Source organism: Centroberyx gerrardi, chromosome 24 (assembly GCF_048128805.1).
Source record: "Centroberyx gerrardi isolate f3 chromosome 24, fCenGer3.hap1.cur.20231027, whole genome shotgun sequence".
NCBI classification, from domain to species: domain Eukaryota; kingdom Metazoa; phylum Chordata; class Actinopteri; order Beryciformes; family Berycidae; genus Centroberyx; species Centroberyx gerrardi.
This window is the reverse complement of record NC_136020.1, coordinates 15601005-15621040: the sequence shown is the minus strand read 5'-3', so window position 1 is coordinate 15621040 and position 20036 is coordinate 15601005. Positions and strand designations below refer to the sequence as shown.

At 42.7% G+C, this 20036-nt stretch overlaps 3 protein-coding genes across 3 annotated transcripts; 1 reads left to right on the top strand and 2 right to left on the bottom strand.

Annotated features, from left to right (window-relative positions):
- Positions 1-7994: 7994 nt before the first annotated feature.
- Positions 7995-12353, top strand: LOC139931081 (suppressor APC domain-containing protein 1). The gene is made up of 4 exons (XM_071924481.2): positions 7995-8330; positions 10157-10327; positions 11452-11601; positions 12115-12353. The coding sequence occupies exons 1-4, from the start codon at positions 8235-8237 to the stop codon at positions 12202-12204; spliced, it is 507 nt and encodes a 168-aa protein (XP_071780582.2). The 5' UTR covers positions 7995-8234; the 3' UTR covers positions 12205-12353.
- A 3466-nt stretch (positions 12354-15819) lies between these two features.
- LOC139931083 (achaete-scute homolog 4-like) lies at positions 15820-17638 on the bottom strand. The gene is made up of 2 exons (XM_071924485.2): positions 17498-17638; positions 15820-17406 (listed from the first exon to the last, which is right to left on the bottom strand). The coding sequence occupies exon 2, from the start codon at positions 17400-17402 to the stop codon at positions 16857-16859; it is 546 nt and encodes a 181-aa protein (XP_071780586.1). The 5' UTR covers positions 17403-17406; positions 17498-17638; the 3' UTR covers positions 15820-16856.
- Positions 17639-19437: 1799 nt separating this feature from the next.
- Positions 19438-19924, bottom strand: smkr1 (small lysine rich protein 1). The gene is made up of 2 exons (XM_078282115.1): positions 19882-19924; positions 19438-19712 (listed from the first exon to the last, which is right to left on the bottom strand). Exons 1-2 carry the CDS (start codon positions 19882-19884, stop codon positions 19452-19454), a joined length of 264 nt encoding a protein of 87 aa, XP_078138241.1. The 5' UTR covers positions 19885-19924; the 3' UTR covers positions 19438-19451.
- Positions 19925-20036: the final 112 nt, after the last annotated feature.

Sequence of the window (20036 nt, the reverse complement as noted above, 5' to 3'; positions counted from 1 at the left end):
AGTAAAATCATGTTAGGTTTCACACAGGATGAGGCAGAGATTGCAGAAAGGAACCGGACGGAGGGTAAAGACTAGACCAGAATCTTGAAAGCGGGATTGCGGTGGTGCTGAGGATGCTCTGCAACAAAACACCTGTGAGACTCTGAGACTAGAAACTGGAAACTGGAAACTGAAAAGATGGTGGTGCTGATTGGCTGTAGTTTCAGTTCCACAGGAAATCTCTCTGGTAAAAAGGAAGTTGTGATACAGAGAGAGAGAGAGAGAGATAGAGAGAGAGATAGAGAGAGGAAGTTCTTGGTGTACAGGTGCAGTACGGGGTTTTCCATGGCCTTCTTCTGCCCTTCAGTTGCGGAAACAACCACCGAGAAGAGGCTTACCACAGACAGTAGATTGTTTATGCTGACGATAAATTACTGACATGCCACAACCAATTATGGGTGAGGCGGCGGAGGAGGAGGAGGAGGAGGAGAGAGATTTAGAAACGCGGGATAGGAAATGGCAAAATGACAGAGAATGAAAGCGAGATAGAGACACCACTAAAGGAAGTAAGAGAGAGAGAGAGAGAGAGAGAGAGAGTGAATACAGAAACAAAGGAAACACAGAGGTACAGTCTTGTAGAAGTAGAGTTTTTTTCTTTTTTCCTCTTTTCTTCTCTTCTTCTTCTCTTTTCGGTTTTCTCCCAAATGCCGGAAAGATGATATATCACATTCAAGCACCTCACACACATATGTTTACACACACACACACACACACACACACACACACACACACACACACACAAACATGTTAGAGTCAAAGATAGAGATCTAACACAGTTTATCTCCAAATGGTTTGCGATGGAATTTGCGTGTGAAGTGTAAACAAAATTTGGATCTGTGTGTTTTTTTGGGAGGGACATGGAGAATACACAGAGGAATACAAAAAAGCAGTGAACCCAAAAATGAAGGCCCCAGGGACACACACACACACACACACACACACACACACATACACACACACACACACACACACACACAAACACTCCATATCGAAGTGGGAGGAGTTTCCATGGGAGTATTCGCCCAGCTGTGGAAGCCACAAGTGGGGGTGTGGGAAGGATTGTGGAGGGAGGAGTGGGGTGTGCTGTGATTTTGGGGGTTGGTGGGTGTGGGTGGGGAGGAGTTGGGGTGCAGCGTGGGGGCGGAGGGGCGGAGGGGTGCAGGGACAGCCAGGCAGCTCGTTGGCAGCTGGATATTGTCAGGGCTTCACCGGGGGGAGCTTGCGTGTCGGGGTGAACAGGTTTAAGATGAAATGTGCCTGAGGAAACCCTGGCTCCCTGTTTGTTTTGGGGGTCCTGAGGGGCTGCGGTGCGGGGTGCTGGGCTAGTGTACAGAATGGCGTCTCAAATTTATTTTCTTTGAGCGGTGGGCTGTGTGTGTGTGTGTGTGCGTGCGTATGTTCACCTATTTACCTGTGAATTCAAAGCGCTGCCTGTTCTTTTTAGAGCATGGCCCGTGCTTCGAGGTGATAACATCACGCTCTTTGAAATATTGTTTTTACAGAGTGTGTTTTGGGGGCGTGGAGAGAGAGAGGGGGGGGGGGGCGGCACCCAGGGTGGGGCGAGGTGGGTGTAAATTGATCCTTTGTTTTCGTCCCAACATATGTGTCTGAGAGGGGCTTGTTTTGGTCTCGCTGAGCAGCGCAGAGCGGTGACTTTGAGGCTCGCTCCATGTCAACACTAGAGGAGAAAGCCACCGCCAAACCAAGAAACATCTGAGAAATCATTCATTATGCAATTCAATGAAACCAATGCATCTGTAAGCTTATGTTAAACAAGTTTTCGCTCCATTTTATGGTAAACAAAAGGGAAAATATCATCTTTATGTGAAGTTGAAGAGTAAAATTCCTGGAAAAAAGTTACACCTACTCTTGCAAATTGATTGCTGGCTTGAAAGTAAAAAGTTGTTTTTTTTAAGGGAACAGGTAACATTTTATTCCCCAAAATGGATATACACAGTGTTTTAGAATGAAACCCCTCAGTTGGTTTTAGGCAACCAGTCCCTGGCCAATGTCTCAGCCCTGATAACATACATACTTGCGTTCAATATGGACAGCCAAGTAACTGCTCAAATAATACTAATAAACTTAACTCTCTGGAAAATATACTGTATCTGCCATTCATGACTGCAGGAGGGTTTGTGCACCACGTCTGGTTCTGCTCTGCGGAGCTGAGGTGAAAAGGTGGTGTGCTTCAGCTGATGTGTTTTTGCCCTTATCTCCATCTGGGAAACATCTGGTTTGCATCTGGCCCTGGACCCGGTTCTGTAGTATGAGGCTGTGTGTGAGCGTGACAATATGTGTGTTTGAGAGAGAGAGAGAGAGAGTGTGGAATATATTTGCGAGCATGGATATGAGTGCGTGACTGGTTGACTGACTGGATGAATGAATGAGGGAGTGAGTGAACGAGCAAGCAAATGATTGTGCTATTGAGAGAGGGATTAAGTGTGCGTATGTGTGTGTGTGTTTGTGTTATAGTCGTGTGACCTGGCCAGTGATGCTAAATCAATAATCCAATGAGTTTTGAAAAGATTTCATAGGACAAAGAGTCGTAGAATTTCCTCAACCCATAGAGGAGCAAAACATGAAAATCACCAGGATTGGAGTTACGAGGTTTCCATATGACAACAGGGATATCCACTTTACTAAAACTCCGGCCAGCGGTGAGGCCTGATGGTGCGGGGCAGACCGCCAGATGTGGAAACATCTCCTTGAAAAGGGGGGAGAGTGAGTGAGGGAGGGAGGGAGGAGAGAGGGGAGAGATGGAACAGGAGAGGAGGAATGGTGAGGCCTCCAGGTTTCGCGGGGTTCGATGTTTGGAGCCCCTGCGTTTGGGGCCCATGGTATTGATGGTAACTGGGGCAGCTGGACTTAGCCACGTTAGCCATGGTATGCAGGACTGAGCTTCGGCTGACTGTATCAACCTGTCTAAGAGGAGCGGTCTCTGGGAGGATAGAAAGATAAAGAACAATTGGTGACAGACAGAGACAGGGAGGGAGAGATAGAGTGAAGTAAAAGATAAGAGAAGGAAAGCCAAGGGAGAGATCACGTGTCTCACTGATAGTAATGCTCTATGACTTTATGCTGTGCATTATGAAGGCAGGTTCACACGTTGGCAGCTCCGAACAGCAGGTAACCGAAAAACGTTGAACTTCAGTGCCCAGAAATCATCTAACATAACATCAGTAAACTGCACACAGCAGCACGCTCATGTTTACCAACCTGTCCAGTCTGCGATCACTCAGGACACCAAAAGGACCAGAGAGGCCAAAGATCTAATGTTGGTGAGCCCAGCTTTCTCTGGACGCAGCTGCTTAGAAACAGTTTTGCTCTTCAGTTTTGATGCGTCACCTCCTGTGAGCAGAGACATGTACATACTCCGGAATTTGATTTGAGCAAATTTGGCGAATCCACTGCATCTAAATTAGTGGAGGTGGGATGCTCTTCTCTGTTGCAGCCTCACTGTGTGATTTAGCCTGATTAGACGGGTGTGTTTTTACATTTTGCCATAGTGTAGCTTTAAAAAAAACAAACGAAAATCTGTGGCATTCATACCTCGGAAAATGATTCGGCATTAGTTTTAACTTAAAATCACAGATAATTGGAGAAAATAAACGTAACCGCTTATTTTGGCTTTAAGATCGGCCTTTCCTAAATCCATCGCTTGGATTTGATCCTAAGGACAAAAGTATCTTCTATAAATGAGGCGCCATGAGAGACCAGGGAGAGGCGCAGCTCTTTCGTTCCTGATGGAAGTGTGTGTGTGTGTGTGTATTTGTGTGTGCGTGTGTGTTGAGGGGGTGATAGGTCTGGATGAGATTCCTTGGAGCTATGATCTGGAACAGTGAGCCCTGAGTGGCCGGTGCTGGCGTGGGCTGGAGAGGCGAAGGCAGCGCCCGGCTTCTCTGGCCCAGAATAAAGTCTCAGTCCTGCCTGGCTCCGACTCCGCCGCTCTGCTGCACAGCGCTCAATAGAGAGAGCTGCGATCAGAGAGGCTCCGCTGTTTACTTACATGGCTTTGGGGTTTTGAAGAAATGTATGTGTTGATGTGTGTGCATGCCACTCCAGCTGCTTGTGTGTGTGTGTGTGTGTGTGTGTGCGTTTGTGTGTTATTTTCATTCTAAGTGGTTTTAAAAGTATGTATGAAAGCAGTGGTGATAGAGAGCGAGCGAGTGAGCAAGTGTGTGTGTGTGTGTGTGTATGTGTGTTGGTGTGTGTGTGTGTGTGTGTGTGTGTGTGTGTGTGTGTGTGAGGGAGTGAGGCAGGAAGCAACTAGGGGCCCACTTTCAGCCACAAAGTAGTAGTAGTGACTAAAAGAAGTCAAGAAAGGGGGAAACTAGGTTAGCGCAGTGTGTGTGTGTGTGTGTGTGTGTGTGTGTTATAAACTTAGAGTAAACATTAACGGCTCACCAACATGATCAAATGTGTGAAATACTTTCCCCCATGTAGCTTTCATGGGTGCATTTACAACTGTGATGCATTTAGACTCCACTTCCTCTTAGGTGGGCCTCAATCGAAACTTTCATCATGATGTTGTATCGCTATGGTGACAGTGACAAGGCTGCTGACATGAAGTGAGGTTACTATACCTTCAAGTCAATAGGCCGCTGTGTAGCACATATCAATAATACAATTAAATCGACAAACAAATGGGATCACAAACAAATAAAAGTAATGCTAGTTTTACTATATATGCCCTATCTTCTGGGTAGTTTCCCAACTTGAGTGTTCAAAATGGCCGCTGTGTGAATAAGGCCAGTGGACTTGATGAAAAAGGATTATTTTAAGATCATAATGAGCAACATGTTTCACTCCGCGTCTGTTCAAAATGGCCGTTGTGTGGATATGTGTCATTTTCCCCCCTCTGATGTTGTTTTTCTCGCTGTTTCCAGCACTTCTCGACTGATTCAGCGCGCACAAGGTTTTTCCTCATTTTTTTGTCACCGCAACTTCTCCCTCTACCTCTTCTCTTTACCTTGTTTGAATGGAGCCCTATGGGGGTTGTGATCCGCACTCAATAAGGAACCAAAGTTGAAAACACATCATCTGTTGCTCTTCACGATCTCATGTGCTCATGCCGAGCGGCTCCATTCGGGCGAGAACCACGCGACTCATGATATAACGGAAGGTCATGGGTTCCCTTCGGTCTCGCGTCTCAGAGGTGCTGGAGCGCCGTGGCAGCTCGGTCCCATGTTCTGCTGTTTTTGAAACCTCAAGGTTGACTGGCTTCAGCTTGTGACCTGTGCCCAGTGAGATGTAAACACCCTGCGTCGCTCTCTGTGGCGGTCTGAAGCCTTGTTGTTGCTGCTGCAGGTCTCTTCTGTACCTCAGGCTTTACTGCTTTAAGACTATTGTGGCTTTTATGTATGTATATGTGTAAGTAAAAATAAAAATAAAACAGAATATATTTGTAACATATTGCTGTCGAAGTGTGAAAACTTCATAACTCCAATTTAGTGATTTTCATGTTTTCACTTTAATTGAAGGATTACTTGATCCTCTATCGGTTGAGAAAATCCTACAAACCCTCCGTCTTATGAAACCCTCTCAAAAGACATTGGATAAACTCAAAAATACATGGTGGTCAGTCTGAAAATAAGGCTGTTTTTCTTCGTTCCTGAAAAGATACAAGGTTTTCACCGGTGTAGGCCTATGTATGTAATTAATCAAGCTTGTATCGTTTCTCTGTGTATTGTAAGCTGTATAAATGTCTGAGGAATAAATGTAGGCTAAACAAATCATTATAATTGGAACATATATAGTTTCCTTTTTCTAGGAAAAACAACAAAAGCAGCATTCATGGCCCAGCCACATGAAGTTGATAAGGCGCAGGGGGCTGAAAATAGTTGACATACTTTTGAGGAACTCTTAGAGGTCTGGATCTTCATTGTATTACGCCATCTGGTGTTTTGGAAGCGCTACAGCATCTTGCTCCGACCGAGGCATGAGGATACGAGAGTGACAAAATGTCAGCTCTGAATATGATCCACAGCTGCAGCAGGCGGTGCATAGTTACAGCTCTCTCTGCTGGCGATCAGGCAGGACTGCATATAGCACAGGTGTTTTACAGACAAAAAACAGAGACTTAATAAGATAAGATAAGATAGCACTTTATTAATCCCCTCGGGGAAATTCAGGTGCCACAGCAGCAACTGGCAGACAGTACCAAGGAAAACAAGTACAGTAAGTTAGATAGAAAATTAGAAAAAGTAGCGAAAAAGTAGAAAAAGTGGGAGCTGTTGTGACTGGCTGCCACTCTCAACGACGGCACCACTACCTAATAATTAAAAGCATGAAAGTACACATGCATGATATATACAGTACATGCACATACAAAGGTATAAACCAGAGACAGTGATAGAGGGAGAAATGCAGTGAGGGGCATGGACAGTTACTCCTGATGTTGTTGTCAAATAAACACCACACATAGCATATTGTATTTTTATTTTCAGGACTGATGAAAATAATGCCTGTTTTCTCATTTGCCAATGTATTTTAGAACTTTCACAGTGGTGTTTCAACAGGTTTCAAGGGCCCAGTGGTCATGAGATTATCTCATAACATGAATGACCATGTTAGTAGTAAGTAACACTGCTTGGTGTTTGGTGGTTTTTACAGTACAGCAGATCTACACTCCAATGGGAGGGACCTATGGGAGGGCCCCATATTGACAGTGTCAAGCAGGGAGGGTCTGTTAAGCTGTCTGTTGTCAGGACAGACAGGCTCAACCACTCCCTCTGAATAATCAAACCACAGGAATTATATGTATCCTCCGCCACATCGTCATATGGAGGGTTTCAATCCAAAATACTGTCGGCTTAAATCGTTTCTCAGGCGGGGAAATTTATTTATATTAGGTGTTTGTTACTCAATATTTGACAAATACAGATGATCCTCTAAAATGTTACCATATTGTAACTTTGATAATATTCAGCAATGTGAACTTTTACTTCAGTCATTTCTCCAGAGAAGGTGCCACATGTTTCAACCTTTTGCAAATTATGGAAATCTCATTTGTGGGGTGAAACTCCTCATATTCTCCCCTTCACAATACACTAAAATACTAAAATCTGAGAGTTGCCTTTTCACCAGTGTTACCATGGATCTCCATCCATCTTGTGTGACCCCGTCCATTGACTGGGCCTGCCATGCTAACAGCTAGTTTGGCCAGAGGCTTTAATCTGTGCTGGGATTGACCAACCGAGCAGCTGAGCGGTGATGGTAACGATGTTCAAGTCAATACACTACGCTTAGGCTGTAATCCATGTGCGCTCCACCCTGTATTCATGCTAACATAACCCCGCTTTCAAAAGCAAAGGGGCACTGAGAAGCAGTAAAACTTTATTCTCTGTTTCTCCTAACAGCCACAGCCAATGAAACGTCCACAGGCACGCAACGCAACACACACCTCTGTGTGTTTGTGGCAATTGCATTCCAGTGGACATGTTGGGACAGAGCGCCGCTTCACCTGAAACTAGGGAGGGAAACATCACACGCTCTCTCATTCAGCTGCTCCATCAGAGGAATGTCAAAGGAAGATATTGCTGCTGTCTGTGTGAAAACCTTGTAACTGTCATTTTGGTTATTTTCATGTTTTAACTTCCCTTTCCAAACCCCACTGGATGAGCTCAAAAATGCATGGTGCTCAATCGGTTCGTTCTATTCGTTCCTGACAAGTTGACATTTGGGATATACAAATATCCGCCCCCCCCCCCGAACAAATAAGAAGTGGTTACTGTCTTATCACACCTGTATCCTCCCCTCAAATCTCCCAATCCCAGCCTCACTTTCCCATTTCCTGGTTCATGTCAGTCAGTTTGTTTTCTGTTCAGTTCTGTTTTGTCAGGTTCACCCCTCCTTTCCCACCTCTCCCTCTCTCTCTCTCTCTCTCTCTCTCTCTCTCTCTCACTGTATGTCGATTAACCAGTCATGGCAGTGACATGTGGAATTTTTCATTCCCTCGCCCCAGGGGCAACATGCTGCCTGTGTGCCTTAGCGCACAGCTTTTTTTTTTTTTCCACTATACTGCTCTCTCTCTCTCTCTCTCTCTCTCTCTCTCTCTCTCTCTCTCCCTCATTCTCTCTGTGGTATTATTCTGACTCAGCCAGTAGCGAGCGGTGTGCTGCCAGCTGTCTGTTTGTTGTTTGTTGTTGAGCCAGCTGTATGGGGCAGTAGCAGCTGTCAGTGTGTCTCCTCCCATGGCCTGCCGTCCTCCCTCCACCTCCTACACCGTGGTCATCATCCCCCTCAGGACGGGCCTCTACAGCCTGGACGCCCTGCGCTTCTACCTATGGGTGAGGACAGATGGATGAGGTCCACTTGAATGTATAGGGGCGGTGTGTGTGTGTGTGTGTGTGTGTAGGGCGGTGAAGAGGGGTGATATGAGCGTGTGTTTTGAAAGATAAAGTGGTTAGAGTTCTTATCAGTTACAGCTTATCGGGCCTTTATGGCGTGTGAATGTGTGTGTGTGTGTGTGTGTGTGTGTGTGTGTGTGTGTGCGTGTGTGTGTTTGTTTATGTTTCTCCTGAGTAGATGATTCTTTTCAGCTGTACATATAGTATGTACACAGTTATGCTTTGTTTTCCTATTGTGAGAGCCCAGTTTGGATGTACAGTAAGCAAATGACTAACGTACAGCAACGAACGAGTGTTTCACGTCATATTACTTCAGAACTAGCTGTACATATTCTGTTGAAGAAATGAAGAGTTCTATTCCAAAATGCGATGTATCCATTTTGTACATGACAAAGTTTAGCATCTGTAAAATAAAGATGATCACTTTGTCAGCCAAGGATTTACATTATCTACTCTCTTTAAAAAGTGCAATGATTGGTTTAATTTTTTGATTTTTAATAATTTCCTAAGAGTAGATGTCACATATTTCAAATTTTTGATATCTCATTTTGAAAGAAAATTCTTAAATATTATTGTAAATGTTTAAAAGATAAACAAAAGGGAGTTACTGAGAGGTTTTTGTCATGGTGATGCTAATTAAGACCTTGGTTGACACAACACTGGATATTTTAGAGATATTGAGTAATTAATGTCAGGTAATGATATTGAATAATTAAAATGGAAATGAACTCTTTGACTAAAATGCTCGTAGATTCATTCGTAGAGTCAGTCAGTTTTTCCATCTTTGATGCAGATGCACATGTTATTTTGGCTGGACGGCTACAGTCATCCCGGTGACACATTCCCACATGTCAGGTCCGCCCCTCACAGCTCCCTGTCACAGGCCCAATATAACTGCATATAACCGGTATTCCAATAACTGCCACTGTAAATCTATGATCACATAAACAATTATCTGTTGTAAACATGGATGGCCTCAACAAATAGCAACTTATGAACAATAAATCCTAAATGACTTTTGCTGATTATCTCTACTACGTCCGACATACCTCTGTAACATATATATTAAAAAAGCAGTTTTGCATTTCTTGTTTTGATTAATCAAATCCAACTAAAATGAATATTTTGCCAGGTCTTTGGGTTACATGATGTAATTGTATGGTGTGTCACGAGTCTCAAATGTTCTCCTGTCCACCTTAGCTAATGTAGCTCATTATTGATTGTCTGTTGAGTGACGCTGTAGACAATGTGACCGCGATGTCCTGAACTCATGATACCAGCAGCGGATCATCACCGCCGTATGATTCCCTGGTCGTTGTACATGTGTTGCCCCTGTTTGAGCCCGTTTGAAATGCTTGTTATCCAACCGAGAGTTGACAATGGCACTAAAATGGCCTCCCGCTGCTCTGCAGATTGGCTCTGCTGATAGACAAAGCCTTGGGGCCGCTGGAAGACAACAGACAGTGCTGCGCTGCTCACGCTCCTGTACAGCAGGCTGCAGGCCGGTGGTCAGGCTTGTTAGTCAAGCCTGACCCTCCTGCCCAACACAACACACATTTACACACACACAAATAAACACACCCACACCCAATAAATAGGCTTTATTATGTAACTTAGCAAGTGTCGATATCCAAAATGTGTTGCAAGCCTGTTCCTGGTCCTTTCCATTAAACTCGGTTGCAAGGCAAATTTATAATTCTAATCTTTTGGGTCATAGTGTGAAACAAGTTGAAGGACCAGATCTAACTGTGTCCCTCTTGTTTCAGATTAAGCGTCTGAAGGATCTGGAGAGGGAGAAGGACTCTCTGTGGTCCGGTCTGGAAGTTCTGGAGAAGGCCCGTCTCTGGTACCACCAGCGGCTGGAGGAGAACCGGGTCCAGCAGGCCGGCATCGAGGCCCAGACTGGGGCTGGGTCCAGGCAGGAAGGAGCAGCAGAGGTATGGAGCTGAGGAACCAGGCTGGGGTTGGGTATTGGGGTGATAACTAATAATAATCCTATATTTGTATACTAATTTTCTTGACAAAGTTACAAAGTGCTGAAAAATAAAAAGAACAAAACAAATATAGCAACCAAAAATCAGACCTGATAAAGAGAAGAGGGAGAAATCCATCGTGGAAGAGGCAGAGAGACCAATTTCTCAACTGTCAGTAGCCTCAATAGACCAGAATGCAACACAGCCACAAAACATGTTGCGTTTCGAGTAAAGGGTGTGGCTGCAATAATAGGCATGCCCCAATATTCAAAAACTTTGCTAGCTAGCTATATTCATATACCCAACTTTGAAAGCAACAAGTTCCCGCCTGTTCTGTGGGAGTTGTTGAAAGTCATCCTGGGAAATGTAGAAAATCATTAACTGAAGCAGAAGTAAACGAGGCAGGTTGAGGGAAAGTGGGTACAACAAAAGAGTAAATTACAACACTTCTTCACAAAATAACTCCTGGAATGCATTGAACATCACAGATTGACGATATGTAACAGTGTGAGAATACAGAGTGGAGTTTTCCTGTAAGGCTATATTGAAATTTCAACCACCAGAATAATAATACTACTGCAGCACAATCAGAGCAAAAACAAGTTAAATGCAAGTTAATAAAACAAAGTTAGAAAACAAATAAAGTTGAGGCTGGAATAGTGGTATGGAAGAGATCTGGGTCACAGTTGGTCGGTTTAGGACCTGGAGCTGGAGGCAGAGGTGTGGAGTCTGGGAACCAAGGTATAACTGGGGCTGGAAGCTGGGTTGGCCCTTAGGTAAGGAGTCTGGGACAGAGGTTAAAATTTAGTTGGAGCAGGCTACAGGTATGGGACTTGGAGGGACATTTGGGACACTTGGGATTGGGTCTGGAAATGGAGGTGGAGCGGAGGAATTCAGCCATAGAGAGAACAGGAGCCTAAACAATGGCTATATTCCCAGAAGAGTTTCAATAACAATATTTATATTAGGACTCGTGGCTGCTGGAGTTATATATCAGAAGATCAAACTTGTGACCCGTCAGTTACGGGACGGTCCCTCTGACCACTCCTCCACCCTGCCTCTCTTCTTGTCTTCTTCTCTGTCTCTAGGCGTGGTCTTGCCTCCTGAGGTCCCGTATCCAGCGGGTGAACGGCTCCCTGGGCAGCGTGATGAGCGAGCCCAACGTCAGCAGCACCCCCTCTCTGCCTGACGCGGTGGCAGACAGCGACCTCCGCTGGCACAACACAGTACTGACTCAGGTGAGAAGAGCAGGACATGGGGTTTCCAATAGCAAGTCCAGAGCATTTTTGTGAATCAATGTACTGTAAGCATAATGTAGTTATAGAACTTTCTAATGATTGATATACCAGTAATCCCAATAAAATGGATCATCTTGGACTTTTAAATCTTTTGGAGGATCACTCCGTTAATAAATAAATAAAGTCTCTTAGTGTTGAGATCACCATTAATTTAATTGATAATTCCAGGACTAAGATGCTTTTGAGAAACCCGTCCTAGTTTTTTTCCTCTTCCTCACACTGTATGTGAACTCATCACAAGGTAAAAGGCTTCAAACTCAATCCTTTACACTCCTATCTTTCATTCATTTCTTTTGAGATAAACACACTGGAGTGAACAATGTGTTTTGCCCTCTCTCATTCAGAGGAGGCTTTTGCTTTTGCTTCAGTTTTATTCCATTACTTCCTAATCAATTAGTCTGTTACATCCAGATGAGATATGATCACGGTTTGTTTTTGTTTTCTCTTTCTCAGGAAGTGAGCGACAAGAATCGACAGATCTCCATGTTAGAGTTGGAAAGAGACGCTCTCCTGCAACAGCTTGGTGAACTACAGGCCTGCTGACTGCCGACACACATGTGCACATTCACACACACATACACAGAAACACACGTGCGCTGTACGGCAAATTTACATTTCACTGAATGTTGTGGTTTTGTTGATTTTCTAACCAATTGTAAATATGTATTTAAATAAAGGAATTATATAACGTATGCAACATCTGTGGCTGTGTTTTCTTTCCATTACTGTGAACCAGTTTTGTTGAATGGCTGTTGAATCACCTGACTGACTTGTTGCCTTTGCAGTAATGAGTGACTGAACAAATTAGGCCTGTTACAACTGGTAATGTAATAACTTTATTAAACTAATAAAGCATTAGCATAATAAAAATTTGCAATGAGTAGTGTAATAATCCTGTTAATGTAATAAATTCCCCATTTATGTGTTAATGGTTGCCTACCATTAATGTAATAACTTTTTTCCTCTTAATGTAATAATTATTACATTACTGGGATTTATTACATTACCCAGAAGACTGAAATTGTCAGTTTTCAGATATATAATAGCTGGACTGATTATCTAATAATTGTCAAAGTTCAGTACACAACTGTCACCCATTCACACATTTGGTTATTAACTTGTGCTACATCTGAAAAAGGTATGAATATGTACGAGGGGGTCTGGTTATTATTGTAAATGGCTTAAATTTAAAAAATTTCAGCCGTCCTCTTAATGTAATATAACCCAATAGTGTAATAATTCTAATGTTAACAGGAAAGTTATTACATTAATTGGAAATGTATCATGTTAACAGAATTATGTATTAATTAATGAATAATATTTGTACAAATTGCCTGCAGTAGCAACCCCACAAACATAAATCTACCTGTAAAAGCTGTCTTGAAGACTCATTACCTGGATTCTTCAACAAAATCTATAAGGAGATTTCTGATGCTTCTTGGTTTCCCTAAAGCAGTATCTCTGTGGTTCCTTTTACATCTTTTTGCAAACAAAGATGTCAGCTGGGATATGATAACACACTAAAAGAATAATGCATCCCTCTTAGTTGTGTCATGGAAAAGTGACTACTGGTTAGGGTTTGCACTTTCCTGGCCAGACTGTAGTGCTTTTAGGCCCAAGTCCTGGTTAGTGGCTGACTGCAGGACGACCCAGCAGCTTCCTGAATCCTGTAACCTGTCATCCATCCTTCCATTTCCATCCCTGCATGTGGGCCGTGTGTCTCAACACGTCGCTCCCTCCCCGGTGGTCCCGCACCTCAACTGATAAACTTTATCTAGCCTGCCCATCATACATGCTTTCAGGCTTGCTCTCTCCTTTTCTTACACACACACACACACGACATTGCACACATTTGTAGCCTTGCACACATGCGAACACATCAGTAGGCTTGAAAATACAACTTAGCTCCCTTGCACATACATGTGCGCTTACACACACACACACACACACACACATAGAATACCATCTCTGATTATATTTTTAGCTTTTCTCTCACCAAAAAAGCAAAATTCATCAAGATCCTCTATTTCCATATTGACCTCAAAACCAATATTTTCTTTACCCTCCTTCATTATTCTACTTTTTCCTTTGTCTTGTTTTCATTTTTCATGCTTTACATATCTTTATGTGGAATCTGGTGGTGCGTGACCGTCCTCACATGAGGTGAATGGTGCAGTCTTTGTCCCCAAGTGTGTGTTTACTCCGGGGCCCATGGTGGCCCTCTGTGTCTGCCTGCCTGTTTGGCTCATAGAGGAGGGGATGTTGTTGTTGTTGGTCTGTGTTTGCCCAGCCAAGGACTTACAGCAACATGGGAGAAGAAACGTGGGACTGATAAAACAGAATAGACAGTAAGAGGGCATTTTGTCATGCTTGTTGGGTTAAGACAACATGGTTTTGCACAGTTTAGTGTGGTATGTTTTTGTGAAAGGTTCACAGCATTGCTTAATGAACCTATCTAGTCTCAAAATGTCTCTAGAGCGGACAGATATTCAAGTGGTATAATGTGGTAATTGGTCTTGTGCTTGCACTGTAAACTCAGATAGTGGCTGGGATTGAATTCTGGTGCAGAAAATCCCCCCAAAACGATAAAAAGCTGTTTTGTTTTTGCTTTCCCAAGTTTAAAATTCCTGCGTTAGCAACAACTTTTCCGGTATAAACTAGCACAGCACCACATGCCTGCACGGAATCTGTGCAGGAGTCTGATTAGGATCAGCGTGTGTGCATCAGGAAAGAAAACATCCATTATGGCAGAGGCTTTCATTTAAGTAGCTCCATGTTCCCTATCTTCAGAGTGCCACTGAACCATCAAGCCCAGGGTACCAGCACTTGTCTAATTATTGGGTCTAATTCACACACACAGCCAAGCACCTTTTTGTCGAGGGCACGTCATGCTTATGTGGCAGTGAACGCCATTCTTCCATACTGGCACGGTTCACTTGCACTCAACTCTGCTGGTCTCTCCAACTCCCGTCTACTAGTATACAATATCATGTTTTTCTTTTCAATCTGTGGTTTTGGTAGGAAATTAGGAAATGTGTGCAGTTTCCGTGCAGGTCTGCGGAGGTGGGAAGCATAAACAGATAAATAGATGGACAGAAGGTGTTTTCGGAGGTTCACCGCAGAGTTTCCTCTTGCGGGGCTGAGGGCTCCCTGATGAATGCATTCCTCAAGCTATTAAGACAGAAAACTTCCTGATGCCCTGAGATGGTACAGTAAGTAGGTGGGCTTTGAAGAGCACTCAGGTAGCTAAAAACACTGAGAAAGACTTGATTCGGAACTGAAATTTGAGTTTTTAGATGCTGTTTCTCTGCCCTGGGGATCAGTTCAATCTGTATTAGTGTAAAGTTCACTTCTATTTCCCATAGTCAGAAACAAGAGGCAAGAGTTTGTCATGATCTCTTAATCTGTGATGCCACACCAATGTACAGCTCCATAAAGAATGAATTGGTACAGATGTAAAAGGTAACTGTGACAATATCCAATTGTTTTTCTAGTGATCATGGTGGATTTTCTGGTTTTACATTGAAAACCCTATTACACTATAAACCTGGTTTGGATTGAAGAGTTAAAACACTGTATGAGTTCACAAAAGTCATTCTCCCATTAAATGTCACTGAAGCAATGCCATGGTTCATCAATATATCACAGATAAACTCTAGAAAAACCAAGAGATTTTGAGCCTCTATAAGGCCAAAAGTCGTCAGTTGAAAGGGGTAAATGCAATTATAAACATTATTTCCTTGCATGGTTTTGAAAATCTAACAACACTAGTTGGTTTGAAAGCTGAGATATTTCAATTCTAAAACTCAAAACAGCTGCACCTTTCCAGTGTTAAAGTCTTGGTTCTGTAATTTATAGCTTTGGGAGAGTCATTCAGGTTGAAAACTACTAATTAGATTGTCCCATAACCCATAAGAATAAAATATTTAAATTCTTAAATGTTGGTATTGGCCCTTAAAATTAGTTTTCTTATTGACTTCTTACAGACAGAGGAACAGGGCATCGTAATGCACAAACAATAGCTATTTTTTCCTCTGTAGGTTGAGATCATTTCTGGGATTTCACACCACTTGCTGTGATTAATTCTCAAAAACCCACCCCTTCTTCAACAGCCAAACGTGTCTGTCTCAGCGAAAATGATGTTGCAGCAAACTATACTGAGAAAGCCAGCACAACTTTATTGACAAAAATACAGTGAAACATTTCACAACCTCTTGCAGTAAAATAGCACATGAACAATGACTTGTTTTATCCCTGACAAATATCAAAGGATATGTTGACCTGCAGACTAGATTCACTTTTAAGACAAAAATAGACTTGTGCCAGGTACACAGACATGAAACAGACAGCTTGGATTCTTTCAGAAAATTTTGTGATGAATCCTCTGATAAAATAGATGAGATCAATCAATTGTATCAAAGAACAGGATTATCCATAATCCTTCTTTTGACATTAATCTGTCAAACAGCATGACCAGTTCTCCAGTGTTATACTCAGACAAACAAAATGAAAGTCTATATCAGGTAGTCAGTGGTTTATATGGAAAACAATTGACTTTGGTCATTGAATTGTTCACTTATAGTGTTTTAAACATCAAATCCAGTGATGTAGTGGTAAATAAAAATGTGGGTACCTGCATCACCTCCAGTTGATCATCACCTCCAGTTGGTGATGATCATAAGGGAAAACATAAATGAATGTGTTCTGAAAATATATTTTTTGTTCATATTGGTGTAATCACCACCAATATGAACAAAAATCAATTCTATTTTCAGAACACATTCATTTATGTTTTCCCTTAAAGACGCTATCCTCAAATAACTTGCATCCACTTGATACTATAACTACTTACTATGATGTCTAGGTTTAGGTGCGTTTACCCTCCACTATCCCTGATCATGTCAAAGGTGAACAAGCCTAACACACTATTGATGACTGATGCTCCATTTACTTGTTGTATTAAATAACATCTGTCTCTGGAAAATTGTATAAATATGGCACTTTGACAGTTTTCATTTTCTATGCATATCCATAGTGTAAAAAGTCATTTTTACAAGCGTTTTCACCTCAAGTTGTAGGTTTGTTTAAGTTGCCTTTGCATTATTCATTCAGATGTTCTTCTTAATTACAGTTTAACGAATACGCAACCGGTTAGAGAGAGAGCAGAGAGTCTTTTGCTACAGTTTTGTGAAGTTCTAGTAAACAATCTCCCCACTGTCGCTGAGGCTGGTTTTGGATTCTCCATCACTGTTGCAGTCTGTCCTCTGTGGCACTGGCGCACGGTTGCGCGCATCTTCAAGTGACATCTCCATCCCGGACACGTTGAACTCCAACAGGCTCTGCAGGTGTTTGATATAGTCAATGGCCGCGCGCAGAGTCTCCACCTTGCTGAGCCTCTTGTCCTCCAACTCCTGCGGCAGATGCTCTCTGAGCCGCGCGTAACCTTCGTTTACGCAGCGCACCCGATGCCGCTCCCTCTCGTTCCTTTTCCGGATGAACGCAGGCTCGAAGGCGTAATCGTACACACCGAGGTGTCCGTGAAAGGGGAAATATGATAAGCGTCTGTAGGATAGCCTCTGGCCGTGCACAGGGTCCAGGTATGCCGCATCTAGATGGAAGGGCAGTCCAAGTCCAAGCGCATCCTTGTAGCGCGCTCCTGTGTTTTCCATGGAGATCCCGTGGAGAGCCAGTGGAGGGACATATGAAACGTGCTCCATTAACTCCTTACTGTGATGAGACATCTTCCTAAAAATGAAATGGAGACATTTGAAATGGTTAGGAAGCAGCAAAATGTATCAAACAACTTGCAAATGCTGTAAAAATCACTGAAACTCACCCTCTCACAGTCTCCTCATAATCATCTCGTACTTTGTGCAAGAGTTTACTCTGGAATTAAAAGTCTTGATTGTGATGATGTTGTTGAGTTGATCAGCCTTGATCAGGACTTCGCCATGCTCCAGACTCTATGACAACCCAAGCTGAAGTTCGTTGTGGTTATGAGACTAGTGGGTGTGATCTGGGGCGGAGATGTAACCATAGACTATGGCCCGATCTCGTTTCAAGAAAAAACTGTTTACAGGCTTTGTCTACTGCATGCAACTTGCATTGATAAGACGGATCTGGCAGTAACATAAAACAAGTTTCAACGATAACTGAACTAATTTTACCAATGTGTTTATGACATGAAGAGTATATTAATATTATCATCAATATGTTAATCGGGTGTGTCTAAAGCAGTGGTTCCAAAAGTGTAGTCCGGGGACCTCCAGGAGTCCTGCGGGTGGCTCCAGGGCGTCCTGCAGCAACATGAGGAATACTTCAGTTACACTGTTATTTTTCTCCCCTGACATTTGCACAAGGACAGAATGTATGGCTGATTTGCTATTAGGTTTCACTCTCCCCACTGGTATCAACACTCTGTCGGTCGGTCGCTCTGTTCACCAAGTATTTTGGTGTATTTTTTCTATTAACACTAGACAGGGCATGGGCTGGCTGTTTCTGAAACATTGGAAATACTATGGTCTCATTCCTCCATGACTTTTTCCAAATATTTGGGCTTTAAATGCCCGCGTTTTCAGAATAAAAAAGTAGTATTGTAAATACATTTTTTGCAATTTTCTTCCTGCAACATACCTCCAGCTTACAGCAGTACAACGTGTTACAGTGCGTTGATAGACAGGTGAAAGTCTCTCCCTCTTCTTCTCCTCCTTTTTGATCAAGTCAGCGCCATCAAAACTCCACGTAAAGTAATTTCACACATATCATATGATTACTGGCATAGATCAACAGTATGAGGGATAAACTGTGGATCAAACTGAAAGCATTAATTGCGCAATATTGCGCTCCTGTGTTTCCATGTAATATCCAAACATGAATATCGACAGCTAGTCGTCAGAAACACTTTTTTCAGACAAACCAGCCAAGGAGCCGCTTCAGAGAAATCCAGTGAGTGTGGAGGAATAGAGGAGAAAAAGTGCGTCCATAAAACGTTCCCAAACGGATTTAATGGACAGAGCTCATTATACATGTAGGCTATAAATATTTGACATTTAACGAATGTTATCCATGCTGGTTATTTCCTAATATTTGATACTATAGGCCTATAACGCTGTAAGGTAGGCTATAGGGGCCTGTCATGTTTTTTTAAATACTTTATATTAAATACTTTTATCATTTAATCGCACAGTTATTTTTGCCGTTTGCGTACTCCAGTGCATTTGGCGGCGTGCCCGTAATATTTTATATAATAAAGTAATGGCTACGCCTCAGTTCCCCCTGTATATATTGTATTTTAGAAATAAATAGACAGACACTTATTTGGTTGCGTTGCTTTTATTACAAAGATGAGGTTTTGAATTATGGTGTTTTCTACATTATTAGATTTGCTGTGGATGCAGACAAGCTGTTGCTGATGCGGTCTGTTGGCGTGTTAGGTGGCAAAGCCTATAGTCTAGACAATAACTGAGAATGATGGTCCTTATTCCTTTTGGTTTCAATTATAAGTATTAATCATGGACTGATGCACTGATGCTGCATTCTGGAGAAATTTAAATTAAGTATTCAATGCCTTTTGTGTTGACATAGCCTACATATAGGCTTATTTACCCATATCAATGATGTATTTCAGTTCCTGCTAGTGTATTTTGAGGCTTTGTTCTTGTTTTCACGCTTTTGAATGCGCGGCTAAAACGGAACTAAAACGGAACCAGTGTAGACACAAACGCAGGACTCACGCGTGCTGCTTACGTGACGCTGACGTGACGCTGAAGCGACGCGTCCAGTATAGACTCTTAAGTCTTCTTATTCTTCCGTTTCGTGCCCTTCTTCCTTTTCTTCTTGTTTGAATTTGGCCACCCAAAGCCTCTGAACTCCAGACAGTCTACTGCATTGTGGGAAATGTAGTAAGCATTCTCCATGGCTGCTGGGCTGAGGATGTCCACGTCTGTCTTGGTGGATTTGGCACTGGAGGACCTCTTCTTGGAAGACCTGCGCCTCTCAGTCTTCTTGGCAGGTCTAGCACTGTGGGACCTGGATCTCCTGGGTTTTGTGGGCTTTGAATGAAAAATTGGTAATAATTAAAATTTAAATAATTGGTTTACTCAGTCTTTGTGCGATTCCTGAACTTTATCACATATTAAATCTTGTGCAACCGTATTCTAGAGGCTTCATAGTCTACAGTGGAACAAAGTTCAGTGTTAATAAGTCTATAAATTACTTTACCATTATGAGAGGTCACTTCCTATATGCGATGAGAGAGATCATCTTTCCACATCTGTAAAATGAATCACATATAGAACAGTATAAAATGAATAGATCAGTATAGAGCAATAGGGATTCTTTCAGATGAACATGTTCAGCTGTCAGTCCAAATTCCT

Excerpts from the sequence above, each read along its gene's own strand:
- LOC139931081 (XM_071924481.2), top strand. The coding sequence starts at position 8,235 with ATGGCCTGCCGTCCTCCCTCCACCTCCTACACCGTGGTCATCATCCCC. Across the intron at positions 8,331-10,156 it reads CCCTGCGCTTCTACCTATGG|ATTAAGCGTCTGAAGGATCT; the intron begins GTGAGGACAGAT and ends CTCTTGTTTCAG. Across the intron at positions 11,602-12,114 it reads ACAACACAGTACTGACTCAG|GAAGTGAGCGACAAGAATCG; the intron begins GTGAGAAGAGCA and ends TCTCTTTCTCAG.
- LOC139931083 (XM_071924485.2), bottom strand. The coding sequence starts at position 17,402 with ATGTCTCATCACAGTAAGGAGTTAATGGAGCACGTTTCATATGTCCCT.